General features: G+C 42.9%; 1 protein-coding gene, 1 long non-coding RNA gene and 1 other non-coding gene across 9 annotated transcripts in view; all 3 read left to right on the top strand.

The window, feature by feature from the left end:
- LOC113219687 overlaps window positions 1-3,040 on the top strand; it is a 5,835-nt gene extending 2,795 nt beyond the window's left edge. Inside the window, exon 2 of the long non-coding RNA XR_003306648.1 lies at window positions 5-3,040. This is a non-coding gene — a long non-coding RNA (uncharacterized LOC113219687). The remainder of the gene's footprint in view (window positions 1-4) is intronic.
- FANCC (FA complementation group C) overlaps window positions 1-26,475 on the top strand; it is a 214,408-nt gene that overhangs the window by 120,296 nt on the left and 67,637 nt on the right. For 6 of the 7 annotated variants that reach the window (XM_023185263.2, XM_023185261.2, XM_023185262.1 and 3 more), the window contains 2 exons: window positions 20,501-20,611; window positions 21,497-21,561. In XM_023185263.2, coding sequence (XP_023041031.1) covers window positions 20,501-20,611; window positions 21,497-21,561 — 176 coding nt within the window. Of the gene's footprint in view, window positions 1-5,720; window positions 7,199-20,500; window positions 20,612-21,496; window positions 21,562-26,475 lie in introns of those variants that run through there. The other variant, XM_026446825.1, reaches the window with a different exon arrangement.
- On the top strand, window positions 20,046-20,152 carry LOC111521715. Its single transcript, XR_002725039.1, has one exon. It is a non-coding gene; the product is annotated as a small nucleolar RNA U13 (small nucleolar RNA).

The raw sequence follows: 26,475 nt of genomic DNA on the forward strand, positions 1-26,475 counted from the left end.
GAAGGTGCCTGCCACCAGGTCACCTTCACGTAGCAGCACGATGTCTGCCTGGTGGCGTCCTTGGTCGCTGTCCCTGCTCCTCCCGTCTTTGGTCCCAGCAGATGTAGGTTGTCCAGCTTGACGTGGCTGAAGCACCATGGGAATCGATTTCAGATTTCTCATCCAAGGTGTTCCTCCCATTGTTCCCTGCATCTTCATTCTTAAAAAGGAAATCAGTCTCATCAAAAGTATTATTGTGTTCGGAACAACTCAGATTTCTTACTTGTAAAAATTGTTCTGGCTTTAAGAGAGATATGTCCTAACGTTCTCTCCTTTTGCTGCCTTATGGAAAATGGATCTTGGGGGAGGAAGCAAGAATGAAACAAGAGAAACGAGACTGGAGGCTGTGACAGCATGCAGGTGAGAGATCATGGTGGCTGAGATCAGGGGGAAAGCAGTGTCCTGGAGAGAAGCAGACCTATCCAGAGTGTGGTTGAGCTGTAATTGGCAGGACTTAACGGATGGACTGGATATGGAGGATGAGGGAGAGGATTTGAAAGATGAGTCGAAGGTAACGTCTAAAATGTTGAATGGAGCAACCATGTGGTTGGTAGAATCATGTTCTTGGGTGGCAGAGATGAAAAAGGGGCTTGGGGATGTCTGGGATAAGAGTCTTAATTGCGTTAAATTTGAGATATCGACTGCACAGTTGCCAATGTCAGGTAAGCTAGTTGCATATATGATCTGGAACATAGGAGAGATGACAGGGCTGGAGCTAGAATTTTGGAAGGTGTGGTCATGCTATAGAAGTCGGATGGTGAGCAGGCGTGGTGGCTCATGCCTGTAATCCCAGCACTTTAGGAGGAAGGAGGATTGCTGAGCTGAGGAAGTCTTGGCTGCAGTGAACCAAGATGGCGCCACTGCACTCCATCCTGGGAAACAGAGTGAGACTCTGTCTCGGAAAAAAAAAAAAAGGAAAAAGGAAATAGGATGGTGGCTGGGGCTGGGCTGGGCCTATTGGGGTTTGAACCCCTCCCCGGGCCACAGGAGGGAGCACTCAGGCTTTCTTAGTCTTCTGTTGACCTGCCCAGATGCGAGGCTGAAGGGGAAGTTGGCCTGGAGTTCAGCCCTTTATGACAGAAGACCCCAGCATAGAAACGGCATCCAAAATAATGGGACTATACAAAATCTCATGGACTTGAAATCCACTGTCCTGACACCTCAAGACTGGAGTCCAGCGCTTCATGACAGAAGAACTCAGCGTAGAAACGGCATCCAAAATCCTGGGACTGTGCAAAATCTCTTGGGGTCCAACCCTTTATTACAGAAGACCCCAGGTTAGAAACGGCATCCAAAACCACGGGACTATACAGAATTCCCTAGAGTCCAGCCCTTCATGGCAAGACCTCAGCATAGAAATGGCATCTAAAATCACAGGACTGTACAAAATCTCCTGGGGATCACTTGAGCTCCCAGGTCTCCAGTGTCTAAAAATGAGGTTGAAGAGAAAGTACCAGCTAAGTTAAACTAAATGAAAAGAAAAATATGTAGCATGTGGTGTACCAGCAGCAGAAGCCAGGGCCACCCTGCTGACCTGCTCTGGTCCCTCCCACATGGTGCCAGGGTGAGCAGTGCATATGCATCCTGGAGATGTACAGGTGCAGCCCTGGGGAAGAGACAGCCCAGGGCACCACTGAATGGGCAAGCAAGAGGGTGCAGGGCTGGATCCCACGGTTTGCAGCATGGAGTTCTGACTGGTGAACTGGTAGGAATAGAAGCCAGATTAAAGAAGCCTGAAGAATGAATGTGAGTTACAGAAGCAAAGAAGGCAAGTTTAGACAGCTTTCTCAGGAAATGGTGCTAAATGCAGAGCACAGAAGTGAGCAGTAATTAGAAGGAGGGAGAGGTAGGATCAAGGAGAACTTTTTTCTTTTTAATCTAGGTAGCTCTTCCAGCATGTTCGTAATTGACACAAGAAATCCAGCAATGATGCGGGTCACTGCTGTGGAGGGTCCTGACGAGGTAGGAGTGGAGGTGATCAGGGCCCAAGTGGACAGCTGCACTTTATAGGAGCAGAGACACTCCTTCCATCCGAACAGGAGGGAAGACAGGACATGGGGGTGTGCCTGTGCAGGAGAGCTTGTAAATCGGTTGGTGGTAAGATGAGTGAGTTTCCTGCTAATTGCTGTTTTCTCAAGTATGTATGAGATAAGATCCTCACCAGGACTTTTGGGGAAGGGGTGGTGGTGTGATGAGAGAGGAAGCAGGAAATAATTACTCAGGAAGCAGCCAAGCAAAATGACCAAGGATGCATAAGAAGATTGTGAGGCACTGCTGAGCCCCTTCGAGGACTGTGGTCAGAAATCCAAGCCAACGCCATCAGCTCAGTTGTCTGATATTCTCCAGCAGCGCTCAGCTGTGTGGGCACCGGGAGGAAAAGCTGCAGCATGGATTCACAAGGGCCAGGGTTTTACGCAGCAGGTACCACCGGACTTCAGCAGCGGGGGCCAGCCAGGAGGGGAGGGTGTTTTCAAAGGGATGATGATTTAAGCCTGGCCGAATATTGATCAAACTCGTGACCTGCTCCCAGTAAATGTGTTTAGTGAAGCACACGTTTCCAGGTCTATGTGTCTACATATTTCTGTGTACATTCTTAAAGATACGGCTTAATGCCGTGGTTTCGCTCAGGCTTATTTTCTAAAGCCTTTTGGTTTTGGTTTTTGGGAAGCCTACTCTGTTTCCCCCCGGAACTAACGGGTGAGCAAGCGAGAGGTTCTGTAAGAAAAGTAGAAGCTGTGGACTTTATTATGGTTGGACCCGCGTGTGGAAATTCTGTGAATTGTGTTCTGTCAGCGTCCTGCGCGCGGAATAGGCTATGGAAACAACGGCGCTGGGAGGGTCTGTGAGTGAGCGGCCTTCCCTCCCACCCACAGACTTAACCACTGCAGCTCTCCAGGTTTCTGAGTGTTTATTTCATAGTAAAAAGGGCTCTAAAAATACCAGGGCAGTTAGGTTTTTATTGTAGATCATTTCACTTAAACTGCAATGGGACATATAAATTCTAAAAAGAAAAAAAAACAAAACATTGAAGGCAGGATTTTGAAGCAAAAGCTACAGAAACGTGTCTGCAGTAATTTGTTTTGGCTGTGGATGTAAAACTGCAAAAGAGATGGGAATAAATTTGTTCCACTTTTTTCAGTTATAGCAATTGGCATATTTAATTGATAGTCACAGTATTTGAATAGCATCCCAGAATGCACATATAATATGCTATCATGAGAAGATTACATATATTGAGATTTAAATGAAAGGAAATTCTGTTTTTGAACTTGACTTAAAATATCATTTGTAACTTACTTGTAATTTTGTTTTTAAAAAATTTCATCAAGCCTGTAATCCCAGCACTTTGGGAGGCCGAGACGGGCGGATCACGAGGTCAGGAGATCGAGACCATCCTGGCTAACACGGTGAAACCCCGTCTCTACTAAAAAAATACAAAAAACTAGCCGGGCGAGGTGGCAGGCGCCTGTAATCCCAGCCACTCGGGAGGCTGAGGCAGGAGAATGGCGTAAACCCGGGAGGCGGAGCTTGCAGTGAGCTGAGGTCCGGCCACTGCACTCCAGCCTGGGCGACAGAGCGAGATTCTGTCTCAAAAAAAAAAAAAAAAAAAAAAAAATTATAGGGCACATCATACTGTAAGTTTGAGTATCCAGAGTGAAATGAGAAGAGGATTCAGGCAGATTAGGCTTAAGGACAGGAGGCAAAGGCCCGAGAGTCAGTCCAGGGAGGGATTATAAATGGTAGGGTGTGGCAGGAGTGGACATAAAAATACGAGAGAACGAGAAACTGCAGGAAGTAAAAGTTAGTGGGAAACAAACAGAGAAGTTACTGAGAAAACAGACACAAACACCTGTTTCAGACTGTCGTGTGACCACCACTGAAGGATGATAAGGTTTACCGAGTAGGAAGATTTGAAATTATGGTCAGGAGCAATACGTACCAAGGAAAGCAAATATTTTACATTTCACTGGATGGAAATTTATCCCTTCTAGGAACTCCTGACCTTCTTTATGGGACCAAGCAGTGTGAATTCTGGGCTTGCGGTTCCTTCTGACTTCTTGTGTCTTCTCCCCAGGGGTAATGATGGTGCTGGGGTGTGGTGTTTTCAATGTGAAGTCGTGTTTGGAGGCAGTGGCACGAGCCTACGGGAGCTCTTCGTGGAGCGGGCTGCATTAACCCGCGTGCTGTGTGCCTCCCGAAGCTGTGGCAGTCGTGGCGTGACGCTTGCCTTCCTGGGAGCCTGGGAAGCAGAACCCTGGGGAGAGACCGTGAGATCACATCTCTCGTGGGAGACGGAGGAGGTCGATTCAGTACTGGCAGTGATCCGTGCTTGCTGTGTAGGCCAACAGAATGGTGACTCAGAAGACTTAAAGACTTTTTCTCCCCCTAATGAGGATGGGTTCTAGACATTTGGCCCGTGTCAGAGGAACAGCCCTGGTGCTGAACCGTGAAAACTAACATTTGTTTCGCACCTACGATGAGCCAGTGCTCTGGCCGGCGATGTACACACATGGCTTCTTTCAGACCTCCTCACCTTGAGAGGTGTCATTTTCTCCGTTCAAAAGAAGACACCGACGTGTAGTGACAGTAAGTGATTTCTTCACTGAGAGGCAGAACTACTCGGTGAACCTAAATGGGTCTGACTCCAAGTCTTGAGGCATTTCCATCCTGAAAGTGTTCTACCTCAGGTCCTCAAGTAATCTCCCCACACACGGTGGTCCAGGGCGTGTCTGCACCCTGTTGCTGGAGATCTGAACCAGAGAAAGGGGTCACTCCAGCAGAGCTGGGGAGGTCACAGGATGACCTGGGCTTCCCCCATGCTGTCCTCTCCTGGTTCTTTCCCTAGTGCACGGGAGATAAAGACACACGGCCTTTGAGCTAGAGTCAGGTCTGTGGCTGGTGAGCCCCAGACTTTACAGTGCAATGGGGAGGGGGTGTTGGTCCTGTTGGAGAAGCAGATTCTAGGCCCCACCTCAGAGGTTTGGACTCAGGGGGCTGGGTGGGACCAAGGTGGTCTGCAGGATAATTCAGATTGAGGTCTCTGCACACCACATCCTGAGAAACACTGACTTAGGCACTCTGGTTTTCACCCTTGGCTCGTTCTGGGCCTCTGCATACTTTTGTGGCAGACCTAGAGATGATATGGTCAGGTGAGTGAATGCAGGAGCAGGCACTGGAGACGAGCCAGAGGGCAGGAGGTGGGCCTTGGCAGTGACCGTGAAGAGGGATAAGGGAGAAGGTTAGAGGAATCCAGAACCCAGGAACTGGGGTTATGCAGTTATCAGATTATGCTCCATGCTCGCCCGAACTGCAACTTCAGATGCATCAGATGGGAGGTGGGAGATGTGCTGGGAGTGCATTATGTTCGCTGCTTCCCGTGCATGTGCCTCACTCACTTCTGTGACCTTCCTCGAAGTCAGTTTTATCATCTACATTTTATAGAAGTGGAGACCTAACACTGTTTTTGAAGATTATCCTAAGGCCGGGCACAGTGGCTCATGCCTGTAATCCCAGCACTTTGGAAGGCTGAGGCAGGCGCATCACTTGAGGTCCGGAGTTCACGAGCAGCCTGGTCAATATGGTGAAACTCCGTTTCTACTGAAAATACAAAAATTAGCCGGGCGTGGTGGCACATGCCTGTAGTCCCAGCTACATAGGAGGCTGAGGCAGGAGAACTCGGGAGGTGGAGGTTGCTGTGAGCCGAGATCAACCACTGCACTCCAGTCTGGACAACAGATTGAGACTACTTCTCAACAACAACAACAACAGAAATCCAACAGTCCAAGCACAGCAGTCTCCCCCCAACCTCAAAAGCCTCCTGAGAAGTAACCTGGTGTCAGTGGGCTGTGCAGATTCTTGCAGTCTTCTTTGCCTTTGTATATGGAAATAACTTTGTTTTATGTTTGTTTTCACATAGGTGGAATTATACTGACTCTGTTACTCTGTGACTTGCTTTCTTCACATGATAATAACTCCTGGAGTGTTTCTGTATCAGCCACACAAGTCTCCTTTATGTTGCCAATATCCATCTTTATCCCAAAGACAAGATGAATGTTCAAAAACTGTAATCCAAACTCAGTTCTAAAAATGGGTGTTTGTTTCAACAAGAGCTGCTCGGCTGAGGCACTTTTGCTGCCGAGGGAACTTGGGCAATGTCTGGGGACATGTGTGGTTGTCACAACTTGTGAGGGGAGCTCCTGGCATTGAGGGGGGTGGAAGGCAGGAACGCACAGGTCAGGCCCCTGCAACAAGTAATTGTCAGGCCCAAAATGTCAGTGGTGACAGCATTGAGAAAATGTGATTGGTTTAAACCTACTTACCTTAATGGTGTTTCAGCAGCCCTGTTAAGGGGCTTGATCAATATGTAGCTTATCAACACCAACCTTTGGTGCAGGGGGGTGGGTGGTGCTCCTGTTGGAGAAGCAGATTCTAGGGCCCCACCCACAGAGTGCATACTTGGGAGCAGAGGTGTGAACATTGCCATTGAGCTCAGGAGCTCCAGAGCAGCCTGGGCAACATAGCAAGAGCCCATCTCCTGAAAAATAAAAACGAGTGCTGAATAGTAAATCCATTTTAAACATATGGTAGGATTTCAGATTTTCTGAGGAAAAATTTAATTAGACTTGGCTGCTGCTTTGATTTGAAATTAGCAATACTTTTATATATCTCAAAGTGTGGTTTATGAAAGAGGCAGAATTGTCAATGACTATTTGTTGAATTTTGCTTCCTAACCATGCGGTGGGGACAAGTGTTTCCGAATCCATGTTTTATATAGTTATTTTTTCCTGCAGTGCGGAATTGTTCGCCGATTATACTTTGTCCACTTAGGTTTAGGTAGGTACGGATTCTGTAAAACTGGAAATCACTGAGCTGGATTAAAAGGAACTGTGGTAATTGTAGATGTGTTAGATGGAATCTGCTGTGCTGTAATAAGAGTATAAGGAAGACCATTGGCTGTTGGAAGCAAGTCGTTGGGTTCGAGGTTGGGAATTGGGCATGATTTGTTTCCTGTGTCACTGCTTAGCTTGATTTCCTCAGACTGCCATCTTCGTGTTGGAAGGAAATGAGCTCTAGGCCCTAAGCTTAGACCGTCTTCATGCCCAAAGAAGTCCAACCATTCGTCATGACTTCACTAAAGGATGCACGATCACAAATACTGGTAATGAAGATAATTACTCCTTTTTTCTCAAAATGATGTTAAATTAACTTAAACATGCCTGATTTTCAGAAAGAAAGTAGTAAAAGTAAAACCATACCTTTAATTTAGGACTGACTTCTGCATTTGGATTGTAGATTATTCGAGTATGAAAAGTGCCATTTGCATGTTGGAATATCTTTTAATTCTTAATTTGTAAGTAACAAAGAAATAGGAGATTGAAAGACTTTTTTAACTTATAAAATTCCAAATACCTTTTCAAGCAATTTGTATCTTATTTCTGTAATAGTTTTATCACCAGCCAATGGGTATGCACTGTATGTCATAATATGGAAAGAAATTCTTTATCATTTCAGACATTAAAGATTTCAGATTTGAAAAGAGTTATCAGTGAAACCATGTTACAAGAATATTTCCTTCCTGAGACATCTCAGTATTACAGGTGGCTTCAGACTAACAGGCACAGAATACGATAGTGCGAAGTATCTGATTTGCTTTACTCTACTTGGTACCGTTAGGACGTTCAGCCAGAGGTGATTGGAGGGATTTGCACATCTACCACTCGTGTGTGTGTCCGTGAACCACATCTCCTTTAGTTCCTGCTTTTGAACTTTAAACAGAATCATGCTGCCTGTTTATTTCTATAATGTTCTTCTTTCTCTTAACATGTGCTGTTCTTGGCCCCTTGCTTCTCCGTGTGAATTTTGGAAAAGCTTCTGAAGTTCCACCAAAAACCCTATTTGGAATTGTTACTGATACTGTATTGAGTTTCTGTGCCAGAGAACTGACATCTTTGTGACATTGAATTTTTCTTGCTAAGATCACAAGGTCTTCCTTAATGCAGACCTTTCACATGTATTTTTAAGTTTTGTAACACGAATCTTCTTTGCTGTCTTGTCATGTAATGCTGTGCCAGGGAGTGGTGGTCCATCTTATTGTTAACAGTTGGTAACACGAGTCTTCTCTGCTGTCTTGTCATGTAATGCTGTGCCGGGGAGTGGTGGTCCATCTTATTGTTAACAGTTGGTAACACGAGTCTTCTCTGCTGTCTTGTCATGTAATGCTGTGCCGGGGAGTGGTGGTCCATCTTACTCTATAGAGGACCTTTCTTTCCTTTTTTAGTGAAACAAATGTAGATGGTGCTTATGAGTTGTTCTGATTTCTAGTTTGTCTTTGTTGGCAGGGTGAAGTGATAATTTAAAATTGTGTTATAAGAACATTGGCCAATTTTCACCATGGTATTTAATTTAGAAAAATAGAAGTCACGTGCAGGTAATTTAGTCGGTTTGGGCATTTTGATATTAAGTAAACAAAGAATTCCAGTGTAACAACATAAATTTTTTTACTAGATGTTTACATAAAATGCCATGGGAACATTTTTTTAAAAAGCAGGGGCTGGGAGGGAGAAGCAACTAATTCAGCATTTGGGCACAAGTATTTTATATGGTCATGGTCAGAGAGCCCTCCATGTATTCGACGTGGCAGCATGGCCACAGACCCAGCACTGAGTAGACTAAGAGAAGGCTAAACACACCAATTTATACCTGAGAAATACATTTTGGGGGGCCAAAAATAATTGAGTGTATCGGATGGAACTAACAGAAGCTTTGTTTTACTAGCCAGGTTTGCAGGAAAAAATGTTTTTAAGTATGTAGATATGCATTATAACTTCTATTTAAATACAGCTGAGGCTGAATTTCCCAGGACCCCTTTCAGCAAAGATAATCCTTTGCTTCTGCTTTTCCTGTCCGTCCTGGATGTTCTAATACCGCAGCACCCGAAGGTTACTGAAAGCTGAGTGGCGCCAAAGCAACACCTTAGCCAGTGATATACATCCTCATTGGTGTGCAGGTTCTGGTCAGTGTTACCAACATGAGTTAATGTCTTTGAAGTAAAAGCACGTAGCCATGTCATGTTTTTCCAGTTTTCTGTGGGTATTTTATGACCTGCAACTTAGGAAAGCAAATTGTGAAAAAGAAAACTTGTGTTCCCCTGTAACGAGGTCACGAGGGAATCCTGTAGCGATGCTGTTCTTCAGTAGCCGTAAGAGGGCAATCCGTGCTCTTGGTTTTGACTCAGCTGGTCTTTATTGAACGACTGTTGTGTGAGTCACAGCTGTGCTGGGACTGTGAGGGATAGCGAGGCAGTGCCTGCCGTGGAGCGCCTGCGTGTAACGGTGGGCAGAGGAGAGCAGGCTCACCGTTACGCTGCAAGGCGACCTTGGAAGGTGCAGGGAGAGAAACACAAGGGAGGAACCACAGAGACTTCAGAACAACATCTTTCCCAGTCAAGAACTAGAACAGGAATCCTGGAGAAAGGTGAATTTTGAAAGACGGGTATGATTTTGGCAGCTAGAGATGGGGGCGGGGAGGTTGTTGGGTTTCTCAGAAGAAGGAAATGGTCTGGAGGTGGGAAAGGGCTGGGTGAATTTGGTGACCAGCCAGGACTCTGATGTCACCAAGTCGCAGGGATGAAAGAGAAAGGCAGGGGAAGTGAGTTTGCCTAGGCGGGCCGAGGCCATGTAGGGGCAGGCTGGAGTGGGGGCTGGGAACCTTAGGGGGTGACGGAAGAGGTTTTCCCACCTTTTTTCTCTCCTCCCTCCCCAGCCACCTTCCTCTGTCCCAGCCACATCACACATGCACTTTCTCTCTTCCCCTCGCCTCTCCCTCCTCCGGTCTGTCTTCTTCCCCAGCCCTCAGAATCAGCTCAGATGCCATTGTCTTTGGGAGCACCCCAGAACCCAGCAGTTGGAACTCATCTCTCCTTGCTCTGTTCCCACAGCAGCTGCCTCACCAAGAGTCATTCCAGCACTTAGCTGGAGCACCTGCAGCACCCTTCCCACCTGCAGCACCCTTCCCACCTGCAGCCCCCTTCACCGGGCTGCAGGGCTTCTCACCCCAGTGGTCCCAGGAGAGTGGCTTGAAAGCAGACCATCCTCAACCTGTTTGTTGAATAAATAAATAATGGATCCCTATTTATAAACACCTTTTTTTTTTTTTTTTTTTTGAGACGGAGTCTTGCTCTGTTGCCTGGGTGGGAGTGCGGTGGCGCAATCTCGGCTCACTGTGAGCTCCGCCTCCCGAGTTCATGCCATTCTCCTGCCTCAGCCTCCCAAGTAGCTGGGTCTAAAGGCGCCCTCCAGCATACCAGGCTAATTTTTTGTATTTTTAGTAGAGATGGGGTATCACCGTGTTAGCCAGGATGGTCTCGATCTCCTGACCTAGTGATCCATCCACTTTGGCCTCCCAAAGTGCTGGGATTACAGGCGTGAGCCATGACGCCTGGCCAACACCTTTTTTTTTTTTGTATATTTTGTATAAAGAGATATGCCATGGAGACCTAAGTGGTGGAAATTCTAAAAGACTTGAATGATCAGATGAAGAAATTGTTTAGAGAAGCCTAATAGATGTGTTCTGTCTCAGTTTGAGAATATTGACCACAGTTTGGCTCTCCTAGCCCTTTGCCTGAGCAAAACCCACAGCCCGTCTTCCACGCCCATACCATGTTCCAGACCACAGCCCATCGCTCCAGCTTTCCCAGCCTGCCTGTGAATGTTCTGCCTGTTACACGAGGGAGCAGATACAGTGAGGCGAGGACAACTAACAGCACCCAAAAGCAAGGGCAGTGGATTTCCTTCTGCTTTATTTAAAACTTGCCTTCTTAGGAAAGTTCACCCTCATGATCTTAGCATATTCAATGGCTTTTCACACATGAGCAGAGTTTCATTCTTAACTTTTACATGAATCGAAATTGGGCTAAAATCATTTTAGGTACAGCTGTGTTAGTTCCTATACTTTCTACCCATGGAAGATTTTCTATCAATGGTCAGGGTGATAATACCTGTACGTCTTTATGTCTGAACCTGTTCATTTATATGCACATCCTTTCCTTAATTACTGATTTTGTATATTTAGAAACTCAGTGCTTCATTAGTAAAATGAGGGAGTTAAAGGATCTCCAAGATTGCTCTGCCAGCATTTGAAAAAGAACCTATTATTATATGACTATAGAAATTTGTTTTTGTCTAAGAGCCGGTGCCTAATCTTTAATGGTTTTGTGTTTAGAGTATTTGCCACTAGGTGGCAGTAAAAAAATTATTCTTAGCAATGAGAAATACTCATCAATATTTAAGTTTACTTTAAAATAAAAATTTAGGGGGCCAAAGTTTGAGGTGTCTGTTTTGAAACTATGTAACCGTATACTGGCCTCTGTATATTGTTTCTAGGACTTAACACTTATTTTATTCAGGGAAAAAACTCTTGTGGCACTTCATAGCCACTTATATCAGGGTTATTATGGAAAAAAGACGTTAGTTAAAATATGTAATTTTGTTTTATATATTTACACACACACACACAATGTGCACACACACACACAGGAGAGAGAAAGGTTAGGTACCATTCAAGGTTTCTGGCATCCACTGAGGGTCTTGGAGTGTATCCCTTGCAGATAAATGAGATACTGCATTTTCATTTTTCCGGACATTATATGTTAAAGTCAGCTCGTGCAATGCGGACATTGGAAATACAGTCATGTGCCTTGTAATGACATGTTGGTCCACAACAGCCTGCATGTACAATGGTGGTCTCCTGAGATTATAATGGAGCTGGAAAGTGCCTGTGACGGACATCATAGGTGTAATGTAGCCTAACACATTGTTCACATGTTTGTGGTGATTCTAGGTAAACAAATATCCTGTGCTGTTAGTCATATGAAAGTATAGCACGTACAATTATATATATACATGATTACTTGATAATAATAAATGGCTATATTACTGGTTTATGTATTTAACATACTTATACTTTTTATTGTTATTTAGAGTGTACTACTTATTTAAAAAAAAAAAAAAAAAGTTGGCCAGATGTGGTGGCTCATGCCTATAATCCCAGTGCTTTGGGAGACCAAGGTGGAAGGATAACTTTAGGCCAGGAGTTTGAGACCAGCCTGAGTGACATATTGAGACCCTCTGCCTCTACAAAAATAAAATAAAATAAAATGAAATACATAAGCCAGGCGTGGTGGCACATGCCTGTAGTCTCAGCTACTCGAGAGGCTGAGGCGGGAAGATTGCCTGAGCCCAGGAGTTCAGAGTTGCAGCGAACTATGATCGCCAGCCTGGGTGACAGAGCAACACCCTGTCTCAAAAAAAAAAAAAAAAAAAAAAAAATTAAAAATTTAAAAAAGCCAACTGTAAGACAGCTTTAGGCGGGTTCTTCGGGAGGTATTCGTTCTGGAAGAAGACGTTACAGGAGACGATAGCTCCACATACGTTACTGTTATTGCCCCTGAAGACCTTCTAGTGTGGAGGTAGACCCTGTGTAGGCCTCAGCTAATGTGTGTACTTCAGTTTTTCTCTTTAATATGTAAATTTTTATGGATACATAATATGCATACAGAAGCACATGCACAAAGCATTAAGATAAAGCTCAATGAATTATCACAAGGCAAATACATTTTTGTAACCACAAGATAGAACCAGCCTTGTTCGTGCTTCTGACATTGCTTTCTTCCTTCTCCCTCTCCAAAGGTAGCCAAAATCTTAAGAGCTAATGTTATAGATAAGCTTTGTCTTTTTATACAAGTGTTTTGTTACAGAACATTTTAAACATATACAAAATTAACAAAATGGTATAATAGATCTGACACTCAGCCTCAACAACAACTCATCATGTGCTATTTCTGCTTCATCTATACTTCGGCTCATTCCCCATCTCTTTATTATTATTTTTTGTTATTTTTATAAGATGTATGTGCATTGAAATGTATACTCTTAACTGTACCTGTTTGACAAATCAGTACACCCATATAACTTTTTCTCCTCTTAAGAATAAAGTACCGGCCGGGCGCGGTGGCTCGCACCTGCAATCCTAGCACTTTGGGAGGCTGAGGTGGGCAGATCACTTGAGGCCAGGAGTTTGAGACCAGCCTGGCCAAATGGTGAATCCCCATCTCTACTAAATATACAAAAATTAGCTGGGCGTGGTGGCGGGTGCCTGTAATCCCAGCTACTCCAGAGGCTGAGGCAGGAGAATCACTTGAACCCGGGAGGCGGAGGTTGCAATGAGCCGAGATTGTGCCGTTGTACTCCAGCCTGGGTGATAGAGCTAGTAACAATCATTAATGTGCATGTGAATCACCTGGAAATACTATTTTAAATCCAGATTTTAATAAAATAGATCAGATTTTGATAAAATAGGTCTGGGTTTTGTCTGAGAATTTCTATTTCTAACCAAGTACAGATTCATAGAGTACATGCTAACTACAAGGTCTCTCTTATCTAAAGTAAATAAAATTTGATAAATAAGGGAAATTGACCTTAGATGCAAGAGCACATCACAACACATGTGCAGTGTGCTATCTGTAGGAGCATTCGGTCAACAAGAGCATAAACCAACCAAACCATTTTATAATGATTTTAACCCAAAATCAGCGAAATCCCTATTACGGTTTCCATGGAAGTGTTCTTTCAGGCTAAGAAATGTTAGTGTCACCAGAGGGCACTGGTTAAAAACAGCACAGATTTGGAAGTCGATGTCTTATAAAGGAAGTGACAGACCCCTCTTTGCACCCGTAAGTGGCTTTTACAGAGTTACCCAAAATTCAGTCATTTGTACACCAAGTGTAGATAATTTTCACAGCTTCCTATTAAAATTATATTTTAACGCCCTTACAAAATTTAACTCAATTTTCTTATAAAATTAAGTAACGTTTTTATATGCCATTGTAAGTCCCATTTTAGATTCAACTTAAACTGACATACTTGTATTAGGTGCCGTGTCTGTGTGTTGGCCACCCAGTGTTCTTTGGGGTTCCACTGTTTGCACAGGTACCACGGCTGGAGCAACACAGATGCACAGACACAAGCTGGGTCCTGCGTCTCTTCCTGCCTCCGGACGTCAGGGCGCCAGTCAGCCTGGTTGTACGCATGGAGGTTGTGTTCCCTAGCACAGAGGGTCTCCTTCCAGGGCACTCCTCTCAGAGGAGGAAGAGGGACCAGAAGGTCCTTTTAGGGGACACTTCCTGGCACATGGGGCAAGCCTTCTAAGGGGTGAGGGCTCCAACCAGCAGGTACAGACCTCTCAGGAGGGAGGGTTAAGGCAGCTGTTCTGAACCTGCATCTCTACCACCCTCGTCCCGTCTCATCAAGACAGCTCTGAGGGGCTGTTCTGGCACACGTCTGCACGTCAGGGGCTGGGGGACAATGTGAGCCCTGACGGGACTCAGAAGGTCTGTTCCAGGGAGGCAGGAGGGTGACGGTCCGCATCTGGGATGGCGTCCTTGTGGACGGGGAGTTGCCTCTTTGGGTACAAGTCCGTTTTCACTACAGACGAGGCTGGAGCAGGGTGTCCAGTCTTTTGACTTCCTGGGCTACACTGGAAGAATTGTCTTTGTCTACACATTCAGTACACTAACACTAATGGTAATTGATGAGCTAAAAAAAAAGGCAAAAAAATCTCATATTGTTTTAAGAAAGTTTACAAATTTGTGTTGGGCTGTGTGCTTCAAGCTTGGGCTGGAGAGTCTGATCCCCTCTCTGATTCTCTTTGGCAGTGAGGCCTGGAAGGGGCTGAGTCTCAGTATCTTGGGGAAATTCTGGAAAGCCTATTTGGGAACCTGAGCAGACCTCTTGCCTGGAGCGTGAATGCTTGATTTGCTGTCCTGGCCACATCCATGCTTGGCAGCCAGAGAGCAGGGTTTGCATTCACACTGGCACAACAGTGAGCCAGGGGTTGAAGTGACCAGGACAGGTGTCTGGGTGGCAGTGTGCCTCAGTTTTTAACAAAAAAGTTTAAAAAGTAAAGAAAAAAAATTAGAAGCTTATAGTGTAAGGATATAGAGAAAGAAAATATTTTGTACAGCTGTACAGTGTGTTTTAGGCAAAGTGTTGATTTTAATAGTCCAAAAGTTCAACAAAAATAAAAGGTTTATCAAATTCGAAAGTTGTGGTAAGCTAAGAACAGTTTATTGCTGAAGAAAGAAACATGCGTTTTTATGAATTTAGTGTAGCCTAAATGTACAGTGCTGTAAAGTCTACAGTGGCGTACGGTCATGTCTTTGGCCTTCACATTCACGCTCCGCTGACTCACCCAGAGCAACTTCCAGTCCTGCAAGCTCCATTCATGGGAAGTGTCCTATACAGGTGTACCATTTTTTTCAATGTTATACCATAGTTTTACTGTACCTTTTCTACGTTTAGATAGGTTTAGATCACAATGTTACAGTATTCTGTACAGTCCCATGCTGCACAGGTTTTAGGCCAGGAGCAATAGGCTCTCCCATGTAGCCTAGGTGTGCAGCAGGCTGAGCCATCTGGGTTCATGTAAGTATATACTCTGTGATGTTCGCATGCCAAGACACTGCCTAACGAAGCACTTCTCAGGATGCATCCCAGTTGTTAAGTGATACATGACTTCAGTGTCTAGGGAACTATTTGTGGCTATTTTAAACATTACTTAGGAATTATTTACGATCTCTCATGTCACCCTCTGAAATCCAATGTCAAGACAGAGCTATGCAGTATTGGGAAGTCACCCTCCATGAGCTGGTCCCAGGCCCAGGGCGTGAGTGCTTCTGGGAGGCTGTGGGTTAGGGGGAAGCCTGGGCATGGTTTTGTTTAACTCTACAATCTTAACTGGCCCTTAGCTGTTACTGCTCAAAACTGGCTTCCTTCAATTGCATACTACCTTACTTTCCATCCCAACTGGGTCTGTAGCGCCTTGCGCTCTAATTTTTTGAGGGTGGATTGTGATACATAACAGTAGCCACCTGTTTATGGGTGGCTTAATTGAAACTTTGCTCAATTGAATTTGATTAAAAACTGAACCTGGGGTTTTCAGTGAGATGCCATACTTAGAGAACATAGTGCCTCACACGTTGTAAGCACTTGGTAAATTTTAGTTGTCACAGTTGCTAGAATTCCTTCAAGAAGTCACTTCTCACAAGTGAGGGGCATAGGAGAGCTCACCAGGCAGAGGGAATCGGACATACTAAAGTCCTGATGGCCCAAAAAGCCTGTGGCCCTCCAGGGTCGCAAACAGGCTAGTAAGGAGCAGTGAAGCCTGGTGGCGGGTGTGGGGTGCACTGGTGGGCCAGGCTGCTTCACTCTGAGAAATTTGGGCTTCACAGGAAAAGTAACTGGAAGCGGAAAGGGTCTCAGACTGAGAGCATTCAGATTTGCATTGCTAAAAACTATCCCAACAGTCTCATGGACAGTGGATGTAGGGAGGCTTATTATAAGGTCTGGCCATAGAGTAAATAACTAACCTTGGGCAGGCTGCTTAAACTGTTTTGATTTCCTCCTCTTTAACCCAGATTCAGTAAGGATTAAATGAGTTGCTATTTGTAATCTGTTTAGAACAGCCCCTGGTGTGTAGTAAGTGCTTTAAATGTGTGTTAAATAGAATGCAGAAGTCTGGTTTCTGAGTAGAAGGTTGCATTCTTCGGACACTGCCCCCCCCTCACCTAGCATCAGACTGACCTGCTCCGTGAAAACCCAGACTGCTGCCGACTTGGAGACCACCTAGTTTCCAAACCAAGTCCTCCTGCTCTGCCTGGGTCTGACTCGGACACCTCCGGGTGGATTGGACATATGGCTGGCCAGACCTGGCCGGGCTCTCCCTTTTCCCAGAACACCTGCACTGCACCCCGCTGGGGGTTCAGGCCCCACACTGGCTTGCTAAGAGCACCAAGCGCTCTCCCTGCTGTGCAGGCCCCACCTTCTCCCTTCAGAAGTTCAGTGGAGTCCAGCAGTAAGCGCGGCTGGTGGTAAGCACCGTCGCCCCTCCACAGACGGCACGCTGGCTTGTACCTGAGCTCCCTGACTCTGCCTGCCCGGCCACAGCTGCTCCCCCTCTCTCTCCCAGATTGCACTTGGTGTTGAAAAAGACCACCACCAACATGGAGACGAACTCTCTTGGGGCTGTGGTCAGCTTCTGTTTGCTTTCTGTATTTGGGGCAGATTTGAACTGGAAGAGGGAAAAACAATAACAAGCAAGTGGCCCCATCCTCCTCTCTACCTTAAAAAAGATTCGCTCTAACTCTGTAGGGTTCCTGTTTTTCCCCCTTTGCAGTGGATTCATTTTTTGGTAAATCGTGTAGTACATACTGCTGGAGGGTTTTGTTGTTGTTTTTATTAATCATGAATGTCTTCTACTGAGTAGTAATGTTTTAAAGCTACTTTGTTAACTTGCAATTCTAATTTGAAAACTGTAGATAGGATATAATGTAGAAATGGCAGGTTTCCACTTACATGACTTAGGAGTGTTGCCTGGATTCTCTTTTAAGGATACGGAGGCAGGTCTGAGCTTATAGGGAGAAAGTACATGATCCTCACAAAAGGATGCATCCCAGATTCAGGGTAGTGTTGCCCCCAGGGGTAGAGACTGCTGTTGAATCATGGTGAGGAAGGGCAGAGGGCATAGAAGGCTTCTGTATTTCTAACGTTTTACTGATTAAGCTTGAAGGTTTGTGGAATTTGAGATAATATTTTGTATCTTTTTGGATGTGTGAGATATTTGATGATGAAATTGAAATGACCACCATGATAGTGGTAACCACCCAGAGTGTCACTGGTATGTGTGCCACATGCTTGTCGTCCGGGTCTGTGGAGCCTACCTGCCCATCACTGAGGCACCCTTAGCCTCCACCTCAGATTAGACTGTCATCTCCAAGTATTTGTGTATGAAGTTACATACATACATTTGTATGCACAGATGCAAATTCATTTTATCTCATAATGTGTTACCACAAAATGCAGTATAGGACTTTTTAAAAAAATCAAATATTTTCCAATAAAACTTTTTCAAAAAATATTTTTTTCCTGGTATTAAAAGAAGCACATACATGTATGGGAGACAAGGAAACATACTAAAGTAGAAAGAAGAAGAAAATATGTGTGTGTATATATGTGTGTGTGTATATATATAATGTTAATATAAATGTTAACGGTATCTAGGGTGGCACTATTATGGGTCTCTAGCACCACCCTAGAAACTGCTAACATTCGGTGATAGCTGTGATCTAAATATATGCCCTAAAATCCATGTGTTGAAACGTAATCACCAATGTGATAATATGAAGAGGGGTTTTGGGGGGTGATTAAGTCATGAGGGCAGAGCTCTCATGAATGGGATTGGTGATTTTGTAAGAGGTGGAAGAGAGTGCCCTGGGCCCTTTTTGCCCTTCTGTCCCTTTCACCATGTGAAGACACAACATTCATAGTGTCCTTCCCCTCTAGAAAGCAAAGCAACAGGGCATCACCTTGGAAGCCTTCACCAGACACTGAACCTGCCAGCTCCTTGGTCCTGGACTTCCAGCCTCCAGAACTGAGACCTAAAGTTCTGCTCTTATCAAGGACCCCGTCTGAGGTATTTTGCTCTAGCAACACAGACTCAGACCGTGATATTTTCTTCCATTGTTTTTCCATTCTCATGTATGGATTATTTTTATATTGATGAGATCATTTCTGAGTATAACATTTGACATCTTTCTTCATTTAGTAGTATAACCATTTTAAATACTATTAAAGTTATTCATCAACTTCTTTTCCTTGGAGACAGTCTCACTCCAACTCCCAGCCTGTAGTGCAGAGCCTCAATTTCTGGGGCTCAGGCGGTCCTCCTGCCTCAGCCTCCTGAGTAGCGGGGACCACAGGTGTGCACCACCATGTCCAGCTAATTTTTTGTATTTTTTTGTAGAGCTCAGGTTTCTCCGTGTGGCCCAGGCTGGTCTCGAACTCCTGGGCTCAAGTAATCTGCCTGCCTCGACCTTCCAAATTGCTGTGATTACAGGTGTGAGCCACCATGCCTGGCCCCTTTATACGCATGTTAGTGGCTTACAATGAGCCACTGTATAAGGATATTAATCATTCCCTGCTGTTAGGTAATTTTTACTATATGAGAAATAACCACTACAGTAAACATCTTTGAGCATAGTTCCTGTCATCATACTTCCATTTATTTCCTTAAATGTATGCCACGTATATCAAAAGTTCTGAATATTTTGAAGACATTTTATATATCTTTTTCAAGTTGTTTTCTATAAGGCAGGGCCTCTGTTAGCCCGTAATCTGTCTTTGTTCAGGTGACAAACCTCTAGCCTGACACACCCCTGGAAGTCCAGGCCTCATGATGGGTTCTGGGCTGCGTTGCATCTGCTGACACTTCATGGGCCCCTCGGTGCCATTCACAACTGCACTCTGTGTGGAAGATCCTATCCCATCCCTCCAGGAGCTCAGAGTACCTGTTTCGTAGAACCCCGTACGGCATTAGCTATTCACATCTGTGAAAACTTGAACTCCTTAAGTGAAAGTGCCATACGGGTGTCTTACCCTTTTTGATGACGGAGGACGAACATTCGTTTACGTGGTTTTTAGCCATTTGTATTTTCTCTTGTGAATTATCTATTCATATCCATTGTTATGCTCTTAGTGTTTGTCATTTATTTTGTACATTAATTTGATAACACACATAGAATCTGTACTGTTTGTTGTTAACATTCTTCTTAGTTTGTGCTCATATTATTTTTCTGGTAAACACAAGATTTTATTTTTATTGAGCACAGCCAAGCCTCTTCCCGGATTATTTTCTCCCAGGATTTTCAGTTCTCAGAGTTCTTTCTCATTCAGACAGTTGAAAAATGTTCATATTTTCTTCTTGTGTAGTATTTCATTTTTACATTTATCTCTTTAATTTACATTAAACTGGAGTATATTTTGATGAATAATACCTGGTGAGAATCTTTTTTTCTTTTTAAAAATAGTTTTTGAGGCACCATTTATTACATAATCTGCCCTTTCCCTACTGATTTGTGATATGTTCTCTATCTTAGGTTAAATTCTATTATCTGGATCCTTTTGTAGTTTGTGAGCGTGATCATGATTGGGTGTTTCACGCGCGTGTGTGAGATGTGCCACCCTCGAACCTTGTGTGACATCGGCACATTGCCCAGCTGACCTCAAAAAACAAAAAAAAGAAATGATCTTATCATCGCTGCTAAACGTATTTTACTGAGTTTAAAAGCAATAAAGATTCCCTTCTTAATATAAGTAAAGCACTGCTCATTCATTGTATGTATTTTCGTTTTCACTGTCAATGTTTAAGTTGACTTCTTTTTAATGTATTAACTTTAATGCTAATATTTCTCTTTTACGCTTTGAATCAAAGTAAATTGGGTACTTTGACAAACAGATTTTTTTGTTTCATAGAGACCACTCCCATTTGCAAATAAATTGCAGGCATTGTACCTAAAAGGCACTTGTATTCACTTTTAAAGAAGTTAACTTTTTCTGTTTATGTTTTTTAGGGTGTATTATCTCACATACTTTCAGCACTCAGATTTGATAAAGAAGTTGCTCTTTTCACTCAGGGTCTTGGATATGCCCCTGTAGATTACTATCACGGTCTGCTTAAAAATGTGAGTATTTAAAATTTATCACTTCTGGAATGTTTAATGCTGAATGTGCCATCAGCAAAAAGAGTAAATGGAAATATTTCAGTCCTCCAGAAGAGATGTTTAACTTTTCTTCGTTTATCTCTTCTTACCTTGGGCAGTGTTATGGCCATGTAAGGAAGAAACGTGAGATGGGAAGTTATAAGAAAGAAGGAAACCAGGAAGAGTTTTACTAAACCAACCAATCAGCCTCTCTTTCTAGGAACACATCTCACTTATTCACTCAGAGATGTTTGGGAGAAGAGCTTTTCTTAGCTATTATAAACAGTCTTGTACTGTTGGACAAATCTTGTATTTCAAATAACCTGATTGGACTTTTCTGTTAAAGCAAAACAGAAAACTCAATACATAGTTTTACATATTTACCTCTTAATATTAAAGCTTTGTTTTCTTCTGGCTTACATTGTAGCCAAATGTAAGAAATTTTAACTTACAATCTTGATGTAACTCTTTTAAAGAATGTTACGAGATTTTTAATGTTTGCCAACCATTCTGGTGTTTTGGAAGCTTTATACAAGAAAAAAAATTTTTTTTTTCAAATGAAAATTTTAAATGAAGAAATAAATTCATTTTTCTTTAAATGGATTTTGTTTTAATTCTTAGGAAATTAATGACCTGTCTGTTGTTCATTACTTTCATAGAAAGGCGGAATTATAGACATTAAACATAAAATCCCAGTTATTAGTAAATGTGACATGGCACTGCTTCCTTTTCACTCTGACAGAGTAAAACATGAGAAGATGGGGGTTTGGGGAATCTCAACAGAAATATCACTCACACCAAGAAAAATAGAACTGATGTAATCCTGTTTGCAGCGCGAGTTAACCTGCAACTGATTTTGTTTTACAGATGGTTTTATCATTAGCGTCTGAACTCAGAGAGAATCATCTTAATGGATTTAACACTCAAAGGCGGTAGGTGTTAAACTAAACATCCTTCTCAAGTTTCAAAATGTATCAGTTTGGTTATGAGAGGAAAATTTTACAATTCATAGGAAGTGGATGTTCAGTTATGGTTGTATGTTATATAGAAATATTATTTTAGTGGAATACATAGCAAATTGGTGAGTTTTTTCAAACTCTTTTAAAAATCACAATTTTCTCAACTCTCACAGAGCTGTAAGTAAATCCTACAATGTCTTTTGTGGGCGCATTAGGTAAAAAGCCCTACATTTACAGTAGGGAGCACAAAAGAAAGAGCAGTACTTAATTTTACCCTGGGATTCCTCACTCTGCAAGAGGAGAATATGCACAGATGCAAGTGTGTACTCTCACACTGGCCTGCCCTGGCTCTGCCTTCTCCCAGCACACACGCACGCACACGCACACGCACACACACACACTCACAGAGTCAGGATATTTACAAGGCAACATTTGATGTGAACATATGCCCTATTTTAAGAAACATGATATTCCAAAATCTAGACTAAACAAATCAAAGAGATTCAGACAAATTAAAAGGCAATTAATCACATTACAAATGTTTCTTCGCTCTGTGAAAGAATTTCAGTTTTCATTGGTGGGCATTTCATTTTTGACGTATCATTAACCAAGAGAATCTGGGACTGAGGGACTTGGTGATTTTTTTTTTGTAAAGCTATTGCTAATTCAAGTCCTATCAGAAATTGTCTTTGTCCTCAACCTTTAGGAATCCTTTGCACCTAACCCTTAAATATATAATTATTATTGGAAAACATTGGAGAAAATCTTCATTATGTTGGATCTGGCAATGTAAAAAGAACTATAGGAGACATGCAGAGTGTTTAGATTTATTTATTTACATGTCAGGTAAAGACTTGGATTTGGTTGTGAGGTGAATGTTGACTGATGGATCTTTTGAATTATGTAATTATAAATTTATTTAAAAGGACTTTAAAAATCAGTCAGTGCAACGTGTATGTACTCCCTACACCAAACTCCCAAATTATGCGTCACAGTTGATTTTTTAAAAAGCAGCTCACAATAAAAATAATTTTTAAAATCTGTTAACAAATAGAAACAAAGGATCAGAATGCAAAATATAGAAATGACTTGGAAAAATCAATCATAAAGAGGCAGACACTCCAGTATAGAAATGAGCAAGGAGTATAAGCAGGTCATTACCAAAAGGTGAAAACTGAATTACTAATATTAAAGGAGTTCTTCAGGAATGACATCAGCAAGATGGCAGAATAGGAAGTCCTAGACCTTATTTCCCAATAGAGACATTGACTTAACTACAACATACATCCCAAAAAATTTTAATGAGAACTACAGAACCAATTAAGAAGTCACAGTACTGCAGGCAAGCTCCAAGTGCAGAATAGCCACATTGACATTGATTTAAAAATCTGTTTCGTATCAACTGTGATAGCCCTTTTCCAAGTCTGGCACAGCTTGGTGAGATTGGTAGGAAAAACCCAGCTTGTGGCTTCTCTCCCTTGGGAGGGAAAAAGAAGAGTGGAATGTGCATCCAACATTCTCACTTTTTAGGGAGCAGACTGAGGAACAGATTTCTGTCTCTACTGACTGGGAGCACTGATGAGGAAATTGCGTACAGTAATCCCTCTTTATGTATAGGGGATATGTTTCAAGACGACCCAGTGGATGTCTGAAACTGTGGATAGTACCAAACCTAATTGCCATCAATCATAACACATTTCTGTATTCCACTCACAACTTTAATGTCTTTTCCATCTTAACTAAGCACTCACCATATATGATGGCTGTAATTTTTGCCATGTGAGATGCAACGACAAAACTAACACAATTTTTTTCCTTCTTTACTATTTCACAGATAGATGATGTGTTTTTACTATAGATCTCAGCAACCTCAGCATATGATTTTTTTTCTTTCCTAATTAAGTTGACAACTTTCACCTTTTCACTTAAAGAAAGCACTTTACAACTTCTCTGTGGCAGATCCAAATTGCCAGCCCCAATGCTCTTGGACTTTGAGGTCATTATTAAGTATTAATAAAATGAAGGTTACTTGAAGACAAGCACAGTGATACTGTGACAGTTGATCTGACCACCAGTAAGGCTACTAAGTGACTAATGAGCAGGTAGTGTATATATCATGGATACCCTGGGTAAAGGGATGATTCATGTTCCAGGTGGGACAGAGTGGGACAGCATGAGATTTCATCATGCTACTCAGAACAGTACACAATTTAGGCCGGGTGCTGTGGCGCATGCCTTTAATCCCAGCACTTTGGGAGGCCGAAGCAGGTGGATTACCTGATTTCAGGAGTTCAAGACCAGCCTGGCCAACATGACAAAACCCCGTCTCTACTAAAAATACAAATTAGCCAGGCGTGGTGGCTTATGCTTGTAGTCCCAGCTACTGGGGAGGCTGAGGCAGCAGAATCACATGAACCTGGGAGGTGGAGATTGCAGTGAGCTGAGATTGCATCACTGCACTCCAGCCTGGGCAACAGAATGAGGTGTCATCTCAAAACAAACAAAACAGTGTACAATTTAAAACCTTGGAATTATTTCTGGAATTTTTTCATTTAATATTTTTGGACCACGGGTGACCATGGCTAGTTCAAACTACAAAAAGTAAAACTGCGGATAAAGGAAGACTACTTTTGATGTCTTGGGGCCATGGAGAACAAAAGAAAGCTTAGTGGTTTGTGATAGCACCAGGAGTTGACAGTGCTGTAGATGGAGGCTGGCATAGCTCAACAGAATTGGGAGAAAACGCCTAGCTCATGACTTGTTCTTTGGGAGGGGAGGAGAAGAATGGAATATATACATCCGGTGTTCTGGCTTCTCAGGGGCCTACTGGAGGGATTGGTGTTTGTCTGTTCTGACTCACAGCACTGACAGAGAAATGAATGGCATACTTTGGAACCAGAGGGCAGCAGCTTGTTGCAGCACTGGAGAATCTGCAATACCACAGACGGACACTAGGGGGAAGGAGAGATTAGGAGCTCTCGAAAAACCAGTAAAGCCTTCTAATTTGGAAATCACATGGGTAAGCCCAGAGAAGATACATCCCTGGAAAAGGTTTGACCGACCTCCAGAATCTCCAGCTGAGTCCATTGGTGAAAGTCTTCCGTTGTACCATGTCAGTCGATAAAGACTGAGAGAAGTGGATGTTTCTTTAAATGTACAAAATACAACAAAAATAACAAGACACAAAGTAAACCAGGGAAATGTGGCATAATCAAAGAATCAAAATAAATCTGCAGAAACAGACCCTAAAGAAACAGAGATCTATGCATTACCTGACAAAGAATTTGAAATAATTGTCTTAAGGGATCTCAAGGCACTACAAGAGAACACAGATAAACAACTAAACTAAATCAGGAAAACAATACATGAACAAAATAAGACTATCAACAAAGAGATAGAAACTAAAAAAGAACCGAACAGATACTCTGGAGCTAAAGATACTCAGTAGGTGAATGGAAAAACTTACTAGAAAGGTTCAGCAGTAGACTTGATCAAACAGAAGAAAGAGAAAACTTAAACACAAATCATTTGAAATTATTAAGTCAGAGAAACAGAAAAAAGAATGAAGGAAAGTCAAGAAAGCCTAAGACACTTGTGGAACAACATCAAATGGAACAATATACACATTATGGGAGTCCTAGAATAAGAGAGAAAGGGGCAGAGAACTTACTTGAATAAATAATGGTGAAAACTTCCCAACTATTAGGAAGGAATTGGATATCCTAATTTAAGAAGCTCAAAGGACTCCAAAGAATGAACCCAAAGGGGCGCGGTGGCTCAAGCCTGTAATCCCAGCACTTTGGGAGGCCGAGACGGGCGGATCACGAGGTCAGGAGATCGAGACCATCCTGGCTAACCCGGTGAAACCCTGTCTCTACTAAAAAATACAAAAAACTAGCTGGGCGAGGTGGCGGGCGCCTGTAGTCCCAGCTACTCGGGAGGCTGAGGCAGGAGAATGGCGTAAACCCGGGAGGCGGAGCTTGCAGTGAGCTGAGATCCGGCCACTGCACTCCAGCCTGGGCCACAGAGCGAGACTCCTGTCTCAAAAAAAAAAAAAAGAATGAACCCAAAGAGGCACACACCAACATACACAAAAACCGAAATGTCAGAAGTTAAAGACATAATCTTGAAAGCAGCAAGAAAAAAGTGACTTATCATGTACAAGGAAGGTTCCATAATGTTATCGGTGCATTTCTCAGAAGAAATATTACGGGCGAGAAGGGAGTGGGATGGTACATTCAAAGAGCCAAGGAGGAAACAAAACAAAACAAAAAACCCTTCCTACCAAGAATACTGCATCTGGGCTACATCATGCTTCAAAAATGAAGAAGTAAAGACATTCCCAGATAAACAAAAGCTGAAGGAGTTCATCACTAGACCTGCTAAAGGGAGTCCTTCAAGTTGAAATGAAAGAATATTAGCAACGTGGAAGCATACAAAAATATAAAGCCTTCTGATAAATGTAAATATACAGACAAACACAAAATCTTATAATACTGTGTTGTATAGTACAGTTGTCCCTTGGTATCCACAGAGGATTGGTTCCAGGACTTCCCATACATATCAAAATCTATAGATGCTCCAGTCCCACAGTAAACTATATGGAACTTACAGATATAAACAGTCAATCTTTAGGTTCTACATCCTGCAAATACTATATTTTTGATCCATGATTTAGTTGAATCCATGGATACAGAACCCATAGATATATAGAGGGCTGAGTGTACATGACTCACTTTTTAATTCTGATATAGAACTTAAAAGATAAAAGCGTAAAAAATGTTAAACAGTGTTGATAAATACAAAATAGAAAAGGATGTAATTTTGTGATATTGATAACATGAACTGGGGAGGGAAATGTAAATGAGTAGTGTTTTAGTATGTGAT

Source organism: Piliocolobus tephrosceles, chromosome 14 (assembly GCF_002776525.5).
Source record: "Piliocolobus tephrosceles isolate RC106 chromosome 14, ASM277652v3, whole genome shotgun sequence".
In the NCBI taxonomy this organism is placed as follows: Eukaryota; Metazoa; Chordata; class Mammalia; order Primates; family Cercopithecidae; genus Piliocolobus; species Piliocolobus tephrosceles.